General features: G+C 34.6%; 3 protein-coding genes across 4 annotated transcripts in view; 2 read left to right on the top strand and 1 right to left on the bottom strand.

Moving 5' to 3' along the window:
• LOC100370433 (uncharacterized) overlaps positions 1-4,875 on the top strand; it is a 50,727-nt gene extending 45,852 nt beyond the window's left edge. Inside the window, exon 3 of the mRNA XM_002739818.3 lies at positions 1,958-4,875. Within this exon, the coding sequence (XP_002739864.2) occupies positions 1,958-2,269 (312 nt within the window). The 3' untranslated portion in view covers positions 2,270-4,875. The remainder of the gene's footprint in view (positions 1-1,957) is intronic.
• Positions 1-19,527, top strand: part of LOC100378706 (PCI domain-containing protein 2-like) — a 49,142-nt gene that overhangs the window by 16,757 nt on the left and 12,858 nt on the right. Inside the window, exons 1-8 of one of the 2 annotated variants that reach the window (XM_085499290.1) lie at positions 12,371-12,420; positions 14,426-14,467; positions 15,317-15,438; positions 15,721-15,786; positions 16,126-16,167; positions 16,674-16,728; positions 17,316-17,419; positions 17,924-17,999. In XM_085499290.1, the coding sequence (XP_085355416.1) occupies positions 12,385-12,420; positions 14,426-14,467; positions 15,317-15,438; positions 15,721-15,786; positions 16,126-16,167; positions 16,674-16,728; positions 17,316-17,419; positions 17,924-17,999 (543 nt within the window). In that variant the 5' untranslated portion in view covers positions 12,371-12,384. Of the gene's footprint in view, positions 1-12,370; positions 12,421-14,425; positions 14,468-15,316; positions 15,439-15,720; positions 15,787-16,125; positions 16,168-16,673; positions 16,729-17,315; positions 17,420-17,923; positions 18,000-19,527 lie in introns of those variants that run through there. The other variant, XM_085499296.1, reaches the window with a different exon arrangement.
• On the bottom strand, positions 8,369-11,749 carry LOC100370131 (stress-associated endoplasmic reticulum protein 2-like). The gene is made up of 3 exons (XM_002739816.4): positions 11,553-11,749; positions 11,354-11,426; positions 8,369-8,761 (listed from the first exon to the last, which is right to left on the bottom strand). Exons 1-3 carry the CDS (start codon positions 11,634-11,636, stop codon positions 8,724-8,726), a joined length of 195 nt encoding a protein of 64 aa, XP_002739862.1. The 5' UTR covers positions 11,637-11,749; the 3' UTR covers positions 8,369-8,723.

The following is a 19,527-nucleotide window of genomic DNA, read 5'->3' on the forward strand; positions in this document are numbered from 1 at the left end:
AAAAATCCCACTTATGTACCACCAGCCTATATTATTTCAGCTACTTCAATACGCCATTGTGTACATGCATGTACATCCACGTAATGTGTGGTCTGATTATAGTATTAGAAGTGAACACAAAATGAATTATATGTACATTTTGCAATTAATCAAATTCATTTGAATAAAAGGAAATAAAAGCTTTGTAAAAAAAATTAAATGTCAATTATCGTGTACAGCATTAGAGAATCATTTCTGAAAAACAAACACTTAATTGACTTGGATTTTGACAATTATATTATTGATATTACTTGGTAATCATTCGTGCTCATTTTTTGAGAAAGATTCTGGAATGACGCCTACAGTAATGTTGTATTACCAGTAGCTACAAAATCCATTTCTTTCCTTTATAACCTGTGCACATTGCATTCATGCTGTGCTTTATTCATAATTCACAAATACCAGATGATCATCAGTGAGTCACTGTGAAAACAGATAATTACCCACCACTTAGAAGCTATATTTTATGAGTCCATACTTAATAATAATAATATAATAATATTGTGTCGCTTAAGAATTTCTGCCCATTGTCTACGTATTGAAACTGATAGAAAATTCCATAATACACGCACAGAAAGTTTGTGTTTTATGTAATACCAATTGTGTAGAGGACGAGTACCATTTTTGCATTATCTGTCCGTTTCACCAAGAGTTGAGATCTAAATACATCCCAAGTTATTATTATACACTCCCCTCACCCGAAAAATTTATATCGCTATTACAATTACAATTACAAAATGCAGTAATCTTGCGTGATATTTCTAAATTTATTTTTATCTCCACAAAAAAACGTAATACAATTATTTTGGGCTGACAGTTCATGTTCTTTTCATATTTTCTTGTTCTTTTTCAGTCACTGTAAAATGACATTGTCCTCTGTAATTACATGAGTATACCTTGAGGCCAGAGGCCTACAGTATTATGAATAAATTTATTAAAAATTCATTAAAGTAATAATATTGACATTATGCATTGTCTAGTTTTGATAAACTTCTATGGGCCACACCACCACACCCCACCCCACCCAACATGTATTGTATATACATGTATGCCACTGAAAAAAAGTAATTTTCCTGTCCATTGTTTTGAAAAGATTGGCTAGGGCTGCAGTAGGATGTTGGGCATGTAATAGACAATGAAGCAGTGAACATAGGTGATAAATGTATTGATGATTTAGCTGGAATGATGCAAAAATAACAAAAAATACTAGTGACTAAAGTATATCAATAATTCAACAGTGTCTACATTCAGTGTGTACAAAGTCTGGAACATCCCAAATGAAATGAATGTAGGGATGTTTTGTGTGTATACAACGCTCATTGATGAATTAGCTTCTCTCATTCATTATAACTTCAGTCGTATTATTATTCTTTCATTACATGCATTATTAAAACTAATTTATTTCTTATTAATGAATGACACCCACGTCCATCTTTCGTATACAGTTTGCATCATTTTGTGATTTTGCCCGGTCAGTGTCCTCTGGTAACCTTGTTTGCAAGGATGTGGAATTCCATTCAATGTTGTTTGTCGAGTACTCGCTCTCAATGCTTTATTGAACTTGTTATTGAGGGACGAAGGGGCTGTGGTCAATGCAATGACCATACAAGGACATAGCTAATTGGCATGGCATTGAAAATATCTTCTTGTAATTGATTTTGTCGATTCAATTCCTCAAACAAATTAATCTACATTGTGATGTGACAATTATTTCCCGTTAGACAGGTATTCAAAATTTGTTCAAAATATTAAATAAACTGTTATTGGGCGCTTTATTATTTTATTTTTTGTATTATACTAACTAATGTTCTGCTTGATTTGTCACATCACTATTAACTCTTCATTATTCATTTTTAATAAGAAATGAAATATTTGAGACAACACTTATCTAATTGTTAATTTGCTTGCATTGACATAGGACCTTGTGAAAAGTCACCTTATGTATGCTGTGAGAGAAGAAGTAGAAGTACTGAAGGAGCAAATAAAGGAACTGTTGGAGAGGAACTCTCAACTGGAGAAGGAAAATACATTGCTACGACAGCAACAGGTACAAGTGGTAACTGCTCAACAAACCCCAGGGCCGGTACAGCAGCAGCAGCAGCAGCAGCAGCAGCCACCAACAAATCCAGCTCAACAGCAGCCCCAAATGCAATCGACAGCAACACAGTCAAAAACGCCAGTAGAGCAGCCAAGTTTAATAGTAGCAACACAGTCAGCTACGCAGTCATAGCATAGACTTGTGTGTAGATAGAAATGTAGCTGTAGTTAGGTAGATACAGATTGTACATAAAGGGAACATTGGGAGCACACAGATTAAACTCTCCCTTCCATTGAAGTAATGCTACTTTGCTTATCAACTTAATTCATCACATGCTGCTACTTCTGCCAATCACTCTGTGCATCTTCCTGAATGTTTTCTGTGAACTAAGTAGCAGCAGCAAGATGGTTGTAGATACTTATTTATCAAGTTGTGTACTTTTTCCGTTGAATTGGTCACTTAAGTCTGTGTGCTCCAAATGTGAGAAGTTGTGAGAAAACAAATGCTTAAAATTTTACAGAGTGATTGTATTTTTTGAACCTTTTTTGCAATGGGGAAGGGGGAGTGAGGAGGCTGAATAATTTCTTTTGAAGTTTCTTTAATATTACAAGAAAATGGGTGTCATAGAAGTCAATTTTGGAAATTATTTAATACATTCAGGGTATTATGCGTTTGCAGTTTGAGATGGTACACCATTTGTTGATGGTTGGGGGAAACCATGTGTACCTCTCACCAGTCGTAGCATTATAAACTATAGAATTTGGACGGTAGATGTTAGAAATTAAGACGTGACATTATTTCTGGCTAACAAAGCAACTTTGTTCATGTAAATATATTATGCATTTAAAATGTTATCCAGAGTTCCAGATTGAGTTCATCTTGTGGAAAGTCATCCGTCTCCAGTTACATTTTTTTTTAAAGACTATTTTATTATCCCTGTAGTAGTTGATTAACGTTGTGCCTTTCCAGTTTTTCAAACATTGTGTGTGTCACCTGTGTGATGGTTTGCCATGTGACACTTGACAAGCGTTGTGCGTAATTTCAGCATCTATTGCTCGCATTTTTCTGAAATCAGCAACATTAGTGATGTAGTAAATTCTTTTCATTCGCCAGAAAGTGAGAAAGCAATAATTTAGCAGCATTCAGTCTACACACGTCCATTAGTTGTTAATGCAAGTTGTACTTTTCTTCCTTGTGAGGCCAATGTTTAGATCCAGTTAACATGTTCATAGGAATCTGTACACAGTCCAGGATGAAAGAAACACAGTTAATTTCTTAAATTCTGTCAAGCTTTTAGTCTATTTACAATGAAATTCAAAACTATGTGTCTGAGCTTTGTAGGTAAGTAACATTAATAATATTGCAAACTACTATATGGTATAGAGCCTTTCTGAAAGTAAAGTATTTACTTGCAGCACTTTACACATGAAATCCTTAGTCTAAGAATTTATCAAGGCATCCCATTCAGATGCTAATTTAACTAGGAATTTAAATTTGTACTTTTTAGCCGTGTCAATTTTCGATGTTAATTTCAGCTACCACCTTGTAAATAGTTTGCTTACAGTAAATATGCTGTTCCCCTCTCCCTTTACAGTCTGCTGCTTCTTCACCTGTAGTATAGGTGCCACCCTCTATGCTCCATAGATGTAATAAAATTATTCATTTTTTTTAGTCCCCTTGTAATATATGTCCATAATCCTGAGCTTTTGTTGCAATAAGCAATAATGAAAAGCAAGATATTTCAGAACTCAAATTTTGTTTTTGCTGTAAAGAAACACCGTTTAGAATTGTAGTATTGATAGAATGTTTAAGAGATTTACTCAATGTTTTATCATAAAGGTGCTAGAATTTGAGTGGGCCCTGCACATAATTTTGTACAAGTGATGCACATGTTTTTCACTGCTTTAGAATGTTTCTTGGAGGGTGAGGGTGTGTGTGTTTAAGTGATCAATTTATTGTGCAGGTACTAATATACAAAAATTCAGAGTATATGCAAGAAACTTTCTTTTTTATTCTGCCAATATGTGCTGTGTAGAAAGCTATTCTCTTTCCTTAATGTTGCATTTGTGTCTCAAACTGAAGGAGATGACACTTTATACAGCAGTACATCAAGGCAGTGAGAGCAGCAGACATTTTCGTGAACTTTGCAGTAACATTTTTGCAGGGATTTCAAAGCAGTATTTTCTTGTAGCTGGTTAACATTTCAAGTTGTCTTGGTGCTGTTAATTTACTTGAAGAGTGCCTGCTGCACATAGTGATCTCCACAATTTTGCTTTGTGAATGTCCCCCCATTAACAAAACAGAGGGGAAGTTTATTGCTCTATCTAGTCTTTGCTAATGAAATCACAAAATGAAACCGAAGTACTTTGTGGAAGCAGTTCATTGGGAAAAAGAAACATTGATTATAATCCTGGTAGCCATGTTATAGTCTGATCAATCAAGTAGTCTTGGATTACTTAGTGTGCTGATGCACAGGAAAAAAAAAGCAAATTCCTGAGACGTTTTGAATTTAGAAATAACAATTTGGTAGGGGGCACACTATTGTTCAGTTTCAAAGTTATTCCATTTTACCCCTTCATAACCATTAGAGAAGTAATGATAATTGTTCGCTGTGATTTTTCTGTATCAGAAAATCTTTAATAATATTGTGATGAATGCCACTAACTTGATAAGAAAAGCGATGTTATATTTTTTAGTGACTTGTGAATGCTATGCTGTTGAAGTTTTTTTTTCCTGAAAAATTAAATGAGAAAAAAAGAACGCCTGCCAGGCTCAAGATTGCCTTGAAAACCTAACAATTGTTTGCGTATGACTTATTTCATGTTGTGAAATGTGAGGCTCCCTGAAGTTTTAACTTTTTAAACAATTGTGCAGTCCCCCCCCTCCCGATATCTGCACACTTGAACCTTGTAACACAAGATGCTGATCCATTGGTGTGGTTGTTAAAACTGAAACAGCATTGCTCAGAGTGGCTTGCAAGTGGATTATATTGACTAGTTTGGTGCCTTGCCCTTTTGTGTTTGATTGCAAAATGCGTCTGAACTGCCCATAATTCTTAGTTAACTGACATCGTGTGTGGAAGGATTCAGGAAACTTGCATGCTTTCGACCTGGAGATCAATATGAATAATTTCAAGTTAAAGCGCCATCTGTGGTAATGTACAAAAACGAAAGATTTTTCAAATTTGATCTTTGGTAATTTAAGTTTGGTGAAAAAAAAACATTACTAAAAAAAATGGTCTAATGTATGTATCTTTTCATTTCTGTTGTGTTGTGATCTAAAATTGATTGCAAAATTCGTATCTGTTATCAAAATACTGCATCAATACTTGATGGTAATTGTCTACGCGAGTTACTTCGCCCTCTATGGTGGCTCAAACAGAAAATGTTCTACCGTTGAGGGCGCAACAACTATTTCAGATACTGGTTGCACGAAAGGTTCGTGATATAAACTGGGAGTATAACAACGTTCTTCCCTATTGCGTTTTGTTCGTAGTCAGATACTGGATGCACGAAAGATTCGTGATATAAACTGGGGGTATAACAACGTTCTTTCCTATTGCGTTTTGTTCGTAGTCGTTAGACTTGTTTCAAACTGCAATAACGATTCAAGCATAGTGACTGTGGTCACATCCATTATCTTTTAGTCAGCCCAATGCTAAAAGGTAAATCGAAACGTCTTCAGGGACTCGTGGACATTTCCTTATGACCGGGGTGTTTGGAACTCAATGAAACTAGGGAGATAGATGCTTCCAGTTAATCCACATATCTGATTACTTCAGGGTTGAAATCCATGTATATTAATTATCCTCCTTGTATAATCGGGGTCATGTGATATTGAGTAATATTCCAATATTAAAGACAAGTCTATACATTGTAATGATTTTGTTTGCCATAATACAGTATTCCTCGTTTGTACCTCATGCCCGGGCTCATGCCTCCGATACCTTCAACACGGGAGTTCTTTCTAAGGTTTCTTTGAATATTTCTTTTTGTAAATCTTTCAGGGCAACTGTTTTCAAAAGTATAAATTTGCAGGAAATTTATTCACATGACATTGACAGTGAAGAAATGGAGCACAAAATAGTGTGATATACGGTACTAGTAATTGCCAAGAGAATTTGGAAATTGTGATACCCAGAAAAATTTGGTACCACTATTGGCAACTTTTATTTTGTGTATGGTTTAGATTACCTTGTCTTTTGGCAATCTAATTTATGTTTTCGATGGAATCGATCATCAACAGTGACAATGCTTGGCCATGTCAAATATCATGATTGTGATAATATACCGGTATAGTATACAGTATATAATATATTGCAATCACCTACATGTATTTTGAAATTAAACATGGAACATAGTTGACCATTACACCTTTACATTACAGTTTGGATTTCAAGTAGTGTTTTTAATTGTAGCAAACTACCTTAAGCCCAATTTTGCCATGCTAACGTGATTACATCTGTTTTTTCTTTTATGTTGTCTTAAAGTTATGCGGGTGACACAGAGAAACAGCTGTGAACACGCTAATAAATAGCTGGAGTATTTCTTGGAATTTTCTCTGAAAGCAGAATACTAACTTGGTTGTTATCATACGGTTAATGGAATATGTCTTCAGTCCAATGACTCGATTCCTAATATACATCCTCCAGGGGTAGAATAAATACTATTCAATGCAGGGTCTTGGTTTACACCCTCTAGTGGCAAGAATTGGAGACTATTTCATAGACTCACACCTTGTCCCATTGGCCTTTTGTGTGAACTCTATCCAGGGGTAAGCAATCACAGGACAAAATATTGTTCCTCCAAAAATAGTTTCATTTTTTCCTGTTGATTCATGTAACCAAGGTAACAATCCGGCATCTTTATTACAAGCACTGGTTGAATGTTTTAACATCTGCAATAGTGTTTCAGATTGATAGGCGTGCATTGTTAATGAGGTCACATGACCACACATGGTTATTAAGTATAAACATGGAACTATAAACCCATAGTTATAGTTCCATGGTATAAATGATCAGATCGTGTCAAATAGCTTTAATAAAACGTTGAATGTTTTTCAGAGGTTCTCCTGACACGTCTTTGTACGAACAGACAATGGTAACCTCTATATACTTCGCCAGCAATATGTGCCAGGGGATTATTTCAGTCAGATTGCAATGAAACACTGAGGGGTAAACAATTTTGTTACCCCTCTTTTCTTGATCCCAGTGACCATCTGAGGTCCATCGACAAAATATTCTGTGCACCTTTGTGTCAGCTATGCAGATTCTGGTGTCAATGCAATCTCTGGTCCATGCCCTAGTGAGTCAGTGAAGGCAATAATTAGCCACAAAAACAACACACATTAAATTATTTGATGGTATGATTTTACCAATTTTTGGTTACGGATCAGAGATATGGGGACATCATAGGTATCTAGTAGAAAGAGACCAGTTAAAATATTGCAAAGCTTTTTTAGGAGTTAAGTCTTCCACACCTGACGTTGCAGTACTCGGAGAGTGGTAGATACCCTATATATAATTATACAGTCAAAAGGTGTATGAAATACTGGCTAAGACTATTAACCATGCATCCAAGTAGAGTTGCTAAGCAAGCTTATAAACTTGCGCTCAATCTTGATGAAAATGACAGGTCATGGGCAACAAACATAAAATCTATTCTTTTTGAGTTTGGTTTTGGTGAAGTGTGGTTTTGGCAGGGTCCTGGTGACCCTGAAGCCTTTCTCTGTCAATTCATGTCAAGGGCAAATGATATTTTTAGACAAAATTGGAGAGCGAAGGTGTGTACAAAAGACAAACTACGTACATATTGTAATTTCAAAATGCTATTCCAGAGGGAAGATTATTTATTAGTAATGTTAAATTGAGAAGAACATTATCATGCTTTAGATGTTCCAGTCATGTATTGGCAATAGAGGGCGGCAGGGTCATGGGGCTTGACATTAATTATAGACTTTGTCAAGTCTGTGACACGATGGAAGTAGAGGACGAATATCATTTCATTATGATATGTCCTCTATACGAGATGCTTAGAAAGCGACTCATTCCCATTTGGTCTTATACAAATCCATCTGTAAATAAGTTTTATTCTTTAATGTCATGTAATTCATTTGAAATTATTAGTAACTTATCTGTTTTTATACAAAATGCATTAAAGTTGAGACAAGATGTACTTGACCTTTGATCAAAGATTTGTTGCATCAGTATTGTAATAAGCAAAAGGGGCCAGTGACCTATAAGAGCAAATAAATAAATATACATACATATACAAAAACAACACACAAACCAAATTAAAGTTAAACGTATTTAGATTTTTTTAATAATCGTTTGTTTTGTACAATGAAATATATATCCTTGAAGGGAAAAAAGTTCACAGAAATGTGGAGGTGATGAAGACAGCACTTGATGATCTCAAGAGTAAATGCAGAGTCACCAACTGATTGCATGAGAGCTCAAAATATTACACTGAGAAGATCTTCAATGTGTGCTGTTCATCCACCACGCTCCTGTAATATTGGCTAGGCTGAGATGCATATATTTCATAGACGTCATCACAAGGGAGTAGGCTTGAGGCAATGGTCGGGTTCAAAACTGTAAAACGTCTGGCTGATTCCCTCAGAAAAAGACTGCACCATGTACTCTCTCCTATCCCAAACGTATAGCTTGGATGATCTGGAAAAGTGCTGATAGGAGAGAAAAAAAAGGTGTGATAGGTATTGGAATTTGGAGAGATCTGTATGTGACGACTGGGGTATGAAGTTTCAACTATAAGCCAGCAAAGCTCAACATTACTGACAAACATGCACAGACTTGATATCTGTTAAAATTAAAACCCAGTGAATATGCTATGTTAATCACAAAATATATCCATCTCTAACCAGTGATTTACAACATTAAATGCACTAAAATTGAAAATATCTTTCCTTTCGTACAGACAATTTATGGTAGCTGAGGAATAAATTTTGTGTGAAAATTGTTGCCTGAGTGACATCCTGAAATATGTGGGGCACCCTGAACAAACAAAAACTTGTTAATATTGTTACTGACAATTTTTGTTTTATTTGGGTTATCACTGATAGCATTAATGATTCACAAGAAAAAACAAACAAACAAATTAATAGATAACTGTCAACTTAAGTAGTTGAAAATCTAAAACACTGCACTGACACCATTGCTTGACACTAGAATAGCATAGATTCATTTTTGGCACTACCATAAACACCATTACTTGCAAGATTGCATCTTAAGTGATATCAGAATAAATTATTTTGACCATACTGATATTTAATTTGAATTAAATTCTTGAATGAATTTTAACCACCAACATGTACATTTTTTGTTTGATACATGTAAATGCTTAACATTTTTTTTATCTTGTAGGGCTAGTCATTAAACATTTATCATTTCTGTGTTTGAGATGTTTATATGGCACGTCTAGCTGGGTTACTATTTTAAAGAGCTGATAGTCCTATGGTATTATTGAACAGTACTTTAGTATTTGCGAGTACATGGGGCTATACACCCATTGACAAGTTTTACAGACTTGGTATAATAATTTACCGGTACAAAACAAAGTATCAATGCTTATTAATTTATAGTAGCCAGATTCAGTAGTGTGTGCACCTTAGGTTACTGTTGCCATGGTAGATTACCAAAATTTTATAATTACTCAATACAGAGACAGAAAATTGTGCACTGCCTCTCTCACAGTGAATTTTGATATCATTATGTGGTACTTATGACTGTTGTTTATCACACCATATTGTTATAGATGCAGTTAGAAAGAGAATCACACTAAACACTGTTCCCTGCAGTGATTTGCTATAAAACCTATAATGGTATGGTAGACTGAACTAAGCTACCATATTGCAGTAATCCCATCCCAGAGTGCAACAACACAGCATTAGGCCTTATTTATTTCATTTTGTTGCATTTCTGGCTATAAATCACAGCATGGATAGCAACACTGTTACCGTCTGATCACATTTTTGTTTTCATTTATTTATAATTAGTATTTAAAATCACACATGGTATGGAGTTTTCACATCACATCACAGTCATGTAACATGTGGTCATAAGCCACGAAGAATCATATGACTATTCACAACTTCATAATGAAATAAAACTAAAAATACTTTTCAGAGAAATGCAAATGCTGTTTCAATAGGAGAGGAATGGAAAAACTCCCATTGAATATTTAATTAAATTTACACAAGAATACTCCAAACAAGATATATTTATTATCAGTCCATTGTATTTATTACGGCCACCATATGTTCCCTTGACCCATTCACACATCTCCCAAGAAATGCATCTCAAATCCAATTAACATCCATTGTTTTTAGGGAAACATTCATACAAAAATAGAGGCAGGTACCACCTGCCACCAAATAATGAGAAACTCACAATTGCGGAGCATTGTCACGAATTGAAAAAAAAATATAATTTCTATAATCAAACATTAGTTTGACCTAATCAGTATCTGTGCAATTTTGGATTAACACGTCGTCTAATAATTAATAAAAGAAAGTCCAGATAAGTTTGCACACAATATTGTTACTTAGAACGAAATTTGCCCTGAATGCTACTAACATATGGACTCGACTTGACATTCTCATGGTAGATTCTCTCCATTTCACATGACGTCAAAGGTTTACATTTCACTTGCAAGTGGAGAACACAAATTAGTTTCAACTGAGGTACGGTAAAATACACACAAATTTTTAGATCTCGCTATAATATTAAATTCAGAAAATATTCCTATTTAATTACTTTCAGAACAAGAAATTTTACCACACACACGTACTAAAACACAGACATATGTTACACACTGCGATGAAGTGTGGGGGGCACATGGTTGATAGGGAAACATGTCCTTGGGAATTTTATATAAAAAAACAAATTGCAACAAAACATGTCATCAAAGACTCCTGTGGTTTCTGAACAAAGCAACCATTTATTATTGCTAGTACTCAATAAAATTTTAAATTGAATAGGGAGAAAATTTAAAATCGAATTTTACTGTGAACTTTGAACCTTCTGCTTTGGTGGCCATACATGTATACAGTAAGCGGATGTGGCATTTAAACTTTTCTGAAAATCGGCAACAAAAATGCCTATGTGGTATGAAGTTTCGTAGAACCAGTGTCATTATACAACCAGAGTCTACGCATCGAACTATTGCTGTTAACTCAAGGTTTGTTTTGAACGACTGGGAATTATTAGGAGATTAACAAGACCTGTTGAAATCAACTATTTTAAAAAATCTACTGTACCTGAGCCACAGACAACAAAAAGGAAAAGTCCTAAAAGCCATGGACCAACAGGATATTTTTCATCTGTCGGTTTCTGTTGATGTAACAAACAAGAATTGCGTCAATCGCAGGAAAAAATGTACATAAACCACGATCAAATGGATTGAAATTGGAAAACGTCACGAGAACAAGGAAGACATCGTAAACACGACAAACTTACCAGTGTTTTCGCAACATTTCCTCTTTGGGTCACGTTTTTGTTGTACTTATCACTAGCAACACGCATCCTCTGTTTGGGTGCCATGATTATTTAAGTCTGAGTTAACTATATCGGAGAAATCTTGAACTAAAACGTTCACCAATACTACCTTGCTTTTAACGTAACACGGAGACAGGCTTGAAAGGAAGTGACGTTGTGTGCTGCTTTAAATAAATGGTATCTGTACGCGGCATTAATATAGTTCCTAGTACTTTTTCACAATAACAGAAAATATTTCACGAGATTGAGTTCGGAAACATATTGAAATTACGAAAATATTTACTGAAACACGTAAGCGTATATAAATCGCAATGATTTGTTAAGAAACGTATGATTTGTGTATGTTTTGTGCGGATGAATACAAAACACAATAGCCATTGTACATCGGCATGGGGGGAAGCCTACGTGGCCATTTCATTATCTGAAGCAAATTATGATTACGCAGATAATGGTCTCACCGTATGATACAATTCTTTAAGTCACGAAACAAACTAATAATAAAGGAGTAAAATAATCCATTTAGCATAAAATGAGTAACAAAAATAGTGTAATTTAGCTTCTCCAAAAACTCTAGTGAATATTTTCTAGTGTATTTAGTTTATCTTATTGTATTTAAATTTATAGACTCCGAGTGTAATAAAATAGTCCAACTATACGCCACTCCAACAAATTCAGTCCAACATTTGGTACACAAATGAAATTTAATTCGTTCTTCCCATACCCCCCAACGCTTGAGCTGGGGACCCTATAATTTGATAGTTTCTCCAAGGATTCCCAAGATCCCAGTTTCAAAATGGCGCACACCACTGTGAATCAATATTTTCAGCAGGCAAGTTATTTTACGATGATTACTGAACACACGTCAATATTTTAGCGAATTAATGTGTATACAGGTTTAGTGAATATATGAGTTAGTAAAATATGTTCAAGTGAGTATTTTCTAAATAACGTACGTTCCCGTGACTATTGCATGGACAAGCAAGGTCGCTATCCCGATGAATTTATAGAGCGCCCTCGTAGTCGTGGTGTGATGGTACTCGGGGGGAGGGGGGAAACTTTCCAATGTAGATTTCTTATGCTTATGCATACATATATATTCCTAAAGAGAACAGATTTTGTACAAAGTGTTCAAATAATGAAATTGGGGATGAGTTACATTATATTGTGACGTTAAATGCGGGGGGGGGGGCCTTTATGGGGCTACACCGTATTCAGGATCGGGGAGCTTGTCTTTAATACCGGTCTAATAGTCTTTGTCTTTGGTAGCGTGCTTATCTTATAAGTTTCCTCCCTCTCAGCTCATCCGCTGTCACGGGGTGGGGATCGTTTGGTGAATGTATATCACCACAACTGAGACTGTGCAGAGAAAGAAATATACCAGTAACGATTATAACAAATTAACACAACACAATATATACGGTTTCCTGTACTTTAATGAACAAATAACAGCAGGGGGTGGGGGTACACTGTAAAATAAAATAAATTAGAGACTTGATCGATGCTGCAGGGAACACTCCACTCTCCATTGAACAGCAATGTGCAATGTTGCGTTCCTTCGTATCTGGCACACTGGCGAAGCAGCTGCACTACAATTTAAACTCGTGCTCTGTGTCCAGGGAGTATCGGCAACTGCACTGCTATCTGCTGCTACTGGTAGCACTGGTACAACGGGAGTAGTTCAGGCAGTGAGCTTCAGTGGTTCCTGTTGATCAGCAGGGATTACTGCACAGCACGTCTGCATATGTACCCCTATATAGGGTACAGCTCACTGGAGTCAGGAATCAGCATCACAAGATGTTACAGGATCAAGTCAGGTCACCTTCCTGACTAAAGATTTTCCCTTATGTCTCAACTTAAATACCTTAGTTAATTTATGGCCATGCAAATAATAAAATGTATATAACGAAATGATTGGTTATCTCGAAATAGTCGACAAATCAGTGTACAGAGGATGCCAATTTTGGTAGTGGAATAAACCACTCTTAATCCAAGCTCTACCAATTTAAAGTAGGAGACTCGGGTCAATGATGTCATATCTATTTTCATTGCCAACAACACTGGGCTCAGCACATTCCAAGGTATTTCACAATCACCATGTCACTGTCTGAGACACACCATTATGCCACAGGGAGAGACAGGATGTATGTATCTCAACTTCTGCTGACAACACAATCCAGTGACTGTATCAGCAGTCTTAAAAATAAACATGTGCAATGGGTTGTTGCAAAGTATCCAAACATGTGCGCTTTTCATTCACACAGCCAGGGCTCTGTACTTTTAACTTACAATTTATGTCACAATATCTTTAATTGTAATAATAGTCAAATTAATTGTTTTAGAAATGATTTTTTTACAACTTTATTTATGTATGCACCAAATCTTGAAATCATCGGGGATGACAATTTATTTGCAGAAATGTTTTCAAGTACCGATAAATTTATCTATTCAGGCTTAGCCAAATTTGTTTTTAGTATTTTAGAGCTTTTTTAATCTAGTTTATTTTAGTTTAGTATTTATGTAATTTTTTCTCTCTTGTTCTTGGTCATGGCATTTTATATGTTCCCGTACCAAATAAAATTTATCTTATCTTATCTTATCTTATCTTATCTTATCTTATCTTATCTTATCTTATCTTATCTTATCTTATCTTATCTATAGAGCTCATTCCTGCTCTTGATGAGCTTGCTATTATGCTTTATTTATTTAACTAGCAATATCATGTGTTTACTTCTTTCTTATTTAGGCCATGATACATAGTTACTTACCAAAATTGTCACCTTGCACAAAAAGATATATATTGAGTTTATTTATTTTATAACCACATTTTATTACAGCTTGATGAAGCACTGAGTGAGCGAGATGGCCAAACAGCTGCAGTAAGTAACGCTTAATTTTTATGTTTATGTGTTGAAAAACTTTTTTAGTCTTTTCCTTATTTATTGTTTCTTTATGCAGTGATAGTAGCCATTTATAACTCAATCTATTTCTGATTTATGTACAATATATGGGCAGGAACTTATATATTTTAATGTGATTGGGTGATTCTTCAATTTGATACGTGTTGTCATTTTGAATATCTTGATCAATGCATACTGAATATGATTACTTCTAGCACAATGATAGAGGGACTGTGCTTCTATCACAATGATAGAGGGACTGTGCTTCTATCAATGTATCTAACAACAAACCAAACAGCAGCTTAATCCTTGCACTATATTTAACTCTAACTCTAATTTCTTTTTTTTGGGAGAGTACTGCACATGTCTATGTACTTGTAAATTTCATCTCAAAAAAACAACTTGAATCTGGTGTATAATTTTGAGAAAAATGGGATCCTGACTGAAAAAGTTTTTCAGAAACATAGCTTAGTGGGAACTCTGGTATTGGTGAGACTGTGAATTAAGCAACACAAAGCCGTCATCATGCAACAGAAATGATATAGAATCTTACTGTGAAACCATTTATTTTCACTGGCATTTAATTACACTATTTTGATGCTTTGAGCAATTTCACTGGGTTTAAAGTTCACGAACTTGGCAGGGAAACAATGAGTTCTATTGTTATTCTGCACGTTCCTGTGGATTCAATTTAGCAAATTTTTGCTTATCAACGAAAAAAGCAAAATTCTACACCAGTGAATAATTAATGTATCTACAGTGCTGCATAACATTAATTCATTTTGTTACATTCCTGATCAATTACTGTATTTCTTTTATACATGGCAGGATTTTTTATCTTTCCGTCATGCACATATTGCCAACCACAGACTTCAATTAGAACATCCTGAACCGCAATGTGAACGGTGGTTTCAACAGCCGTATGATGAAATGATAGCTGCACATCTTAGGTAAGGATCATTTTTTGCTATTTTAGTGACCAGAAATTGTCTTTTATAAAAAAACGTCAACAACAATTTGTGTTTTTTATAGCATTGTATTAAAGTGAGAGGTTCGTCACTTGTGCATGCGCGGGAATTGAGTCCCAAGCGATGATGACAACACGCGCTAAAAACGCAAAGGCTCATGGTAGACGCTTGTTTGTAAACAATGACACGCTATGACCATTTGACGCGTGTACAGGTGACGACTCCCTCGCTTTGAATAAAGAATGTTTTGTTTTCTCATTTCAGAGGTGTGTGGTGCATCTCTAATAATGATTTTGTAGAAGCCTATGCCTGCCAAAGTATTGCCATACAGTATCCTTTTTATTTCGATGTACATCACAGTCACAATGAATAAATTTGAATCAGTATAAATATAAATGAACAAATACTAAAATAGCAACAGATATGTATAAACTTCATTTACATTCGCAACTAATCACTTGAAAGCCATAACAAAGTTATGTTGGGTGGAAATTACAATTATTGTCTGAGTTGTAGATATTTGATCTGTTCCACAGACTGTTCTGTGGTTACGTCAGTAATAACTCATAACCATATCAAATGCTATTCTAATTCAGACACGATACAGGTGCTGTCACAGCTAACTTCACGGTGATACATAAATATTTTTCTAAACCACAATACTCTTAGAGCTTTTGTCAGAGCCTTTCAGAGTCACAAGGATGAGAACTGGTGAGTTATCTACGTCATGATTTACATCCCACCTGATGAGTGAAATGTATCAGAAACTAGCAGCAGTATGTTTGCATGCATATACCTAATTAACAAAGCACAAGCTGATGTGAAAAATTAACACATTATAAATTGTATTTTAGTGGCCTGTAAATTTTCACAAATATTACTGCAGTGTAACATCTTGATCTAATGCTGGCTCAGATATTAGTATCAATTAAAAATGCAATATAGACGAAAAAACGTACATTTGTTCATACCCCCTGTATTATTGCTTGATACTGAATGTTGATGATCTAATAAGTTTATGATTTATTGAGAGTAAAAATGTCATTCAATCATTGAAAAATAAAAAACACTAATGCATGTAAACATGTGCAGTGTTTATTTTAAGCGCAAACGAATTTCATTTGTTCTTTGTATTTCACTTGTTTAAATTGGCATAGAGTGATAGCGCCCTCATTTGATCAATCTGTTAATACCAATGTCTGTTTTTTTCTTTGTAGGGCTTTACCAATAATGTTCACATTGACACTTGATTTAAGATTATTTGCTTGTAATGTAAGTATTGAATAAATCGTTAAATATACATTTATGAATCAGTGAATATTGCAAAATTGCTTAGCAGTGAACAACTGGGATCATAGTAACATTCACAAAATGCCATCAACTCTTAAAATATCAAAGTTTTAAGTATTTAATGAAATATGCCTGTGAACACAATGAACCAACTTATCAAGGTATGAAACTCTTTATTCTTGCAATATGCCTCATTCATGAACTCTAAAGATCACACATCCTTGTTCTTCAAATTTCAGAAGGAATTGTTGTACTATTTCCAATATTATGTCTACATTAGTGCATATTGAGCTGCTTATTTATACTTCAATGACAACTGCTTGCAGTATTAATGGAAAATAATTCAGAAACTCTCATTGATAACGTAACCACAGTAACCACAAAAACGAACCAAAGTTGATTGTACTCACCAGAATTCATGTGTACTTCTATATGCATTTTTAATGTAGTGCTATAATGTAAAGCATGAAATAATATATTACTATTATTGATATTTATTATTTGTTTCATTGTAAAGTTAACAGGTGATTGAGTCCTGATAAATTCAATTTTATTGTCTTCCCTCACAGGCAGATATTCAACTGTCAAAGAAAGGCAGGGGTAAACCTGGTGAAACGCTAGAGAAGGCAGCTGAGTTACTGATGTCTTGTTTTAGAGTGTGTGCCAGTGACACGTAAGTTAATTGTACCATACTTAAATCAAACTTATATCATTATAATTTTAGTAAGGAAAGCTTTGTAAGAGGGTACCATATACTTCCATATTACATCATATCTAGACTTTCACGTCCATGATGTCATAAGCACCAACAATATCATATGCATCATCCATGATGTCATAAGCATGATGTCACAAGCACGATCCATGATGTCATAAGCATGATCCATGATGTCATAAGCATGATCCATGATGTCATAAGCATGATCCATAATGTCATAAGCATGATCCATGATGTCATAAGCATGATCCATGATGTCATAAGCACCAATTATGTCATATGCATTATGTCATAAGTGTACCATCCATGATAATCCATGTGTGTCTCTGATACTTGTTCAGAAATGGTAAGATAAAGGGTACTAGTAACAAAATTGTCTAAACATGTTCCACACACATGCAAATCAAATTTGTGACCTCCCATTGGTTATAGTTTTTTTAAGTTCTCTTCCAATTTCAGGAGGGCAGCTGTTGAGGATTCCAAGAAATGGGGCATGTTGTATCTGGTGAACCAGCTTTTTAAAATATACTTTAAGGTAAGCTGTATCTACATATTAATGTGAACAAATTGATTAGCAATTTACTGCCTCAGATTGAAATATTGCCAATAGTAGTGTATCTTCACAAATTGAAAAAAGGTATTTTTGTTAATTACCATCAAAAGTTGATTTTTATAATCTTTTCTCAAATTTGTCATCAAGCATGTTAAAAGTTGTGTATAAACATACATAGCTTAGTGGTACAAATTAAATGTTGTTGTTTTTTTTCAAAGTTGTTACATCACAAATCATGATACATTGATTTCATGATACATTGTTTTATTTTGTTGACCTTCAACTGACAGCCATTAATTGTCCCAAAAATCAACATTTGAACATGTCATTAATAGTTTCTGGGGCATTCCTTGACCAATTTCATCAAACTTATTCTTTATACGTGGTTCTTAGACATTCGTAGTTAATATGCTAAATACTATCCCAATATTTAAACATAATCTGACTATGCTTTTTATTAGCTCCGCTGTCGACTTTGTCGAGCGGAGCTTATCATATGAGTGATTGTCCGTCGTCGTCGTCGTCGTCCGTCGTCCGTGTCAATGTTTTACTTTTTCGACTTCTTCTTGAAAACTACAAGCCTAAATGCTTTGATACTTGGTGTATATGTACCTTGGGTAGACCTCTCTTAGGTTTGTTCATTTCATGTTGATATCTTTAATTCTCTAATTTTGGTGAATATTTTTGTCATTTTTGGTAAAAACTGATATTTTCGACTTCTTGTTAAAAACCACAAGTGCAATTGCTTCGATATTACATATATAGGTACTACATGTGGACCTCTCTCAGATTTGTTCATTTCGTGATGATATCTTCAATTCTCTAATTTTGGTGAATATTTTTGTCATTTTTGGTAAAAACTGATATTTTCGACTTCTTGTTAAAAACCGCAAGTGCAATTGCTTTGATATTACATATATAGGTACTACATGTGGACCTCTCTCAGATTTGTTCATTTTGTAATGATATCTTTAATTCTCTAATTTTGGTGAATATTTTTGTCATTTTTGGTAAAAACTGATATTTTCGACTTCTTGTTAAAAACCACAAGTGCAATTGCTTTGATATTACATATATAGGTACTACATGTGGACCTCTCTCAGATTTGTTCATTTTGTAATGATATCTTTAATTCTCTAATTTTGGTGAATATTTTTGTCATTTTTGGTAAAAACTGATATTTTCGACTTCTTGTAAAAAACCGCAAGTGCAAATGCTTTGATATTACATATATAGGTGCTTTGATACTTGGTGTATATGTACCTTGGGTAGACCTCTCTTAGGTTTGTTCATTTCATGTTGATATCTTTAATTCTCTAATTTTGGTGAATATTTTTGTCATTTTTGGTAAAAACTGATATTTTCGACTTCTTGTTAAAAACCGCAAGTGCAATTGCTTTGATATTACATATATAGGTACTACATGTGGACCTCTCTCAGATTTGTTCATTTTGTAATGATATCTTTAATTCTCTAATTTTGGTGAATATTTTTGTCATTTTTGGTAAAA

Source organism: Saccoglossus kowalevskii, chromosome 1, assembly GCF_978046115.1.
Source record: "Saccoglossus kowalevskii chromosome 1, keSacKowa6.1, whole genome shotgun sequence".
Taxonomy (NCBI): Eukaryota; Metazoa; Hemichordata; class Enteropneusta; family Harrimaniidae; genus Saccoglossus; species Saccoglossus kowalevskii.

What these genes read in the sequence shown, in the direction of transcription:
- LOC100370131 (XM_002739816.4), bottom strand. Translation starts at nt 11,636, where the DNA reads ATGGCACCCAAACAGAGGATGCGTGTTGCTAGTGATAAGTACAACAAA. An exon ending in GAAATGTTGCGAAAACACTG is followed by an intron (nt 11,427 to 11,552) that starts GTAAGTTTGTCG and finishes TTACATCAACAG; the next exon opens with AAACCGACAGATGAAAAATA. An exon ending in TTTTGTTGTCTGTGGCTCAG is followed by an intron (nt 8,762 to 11,353) that starts GTACAGTAGATT and finishes CTCTCCTATCAG; the next exon opens with CACTTTTCCAGATCATCCAA.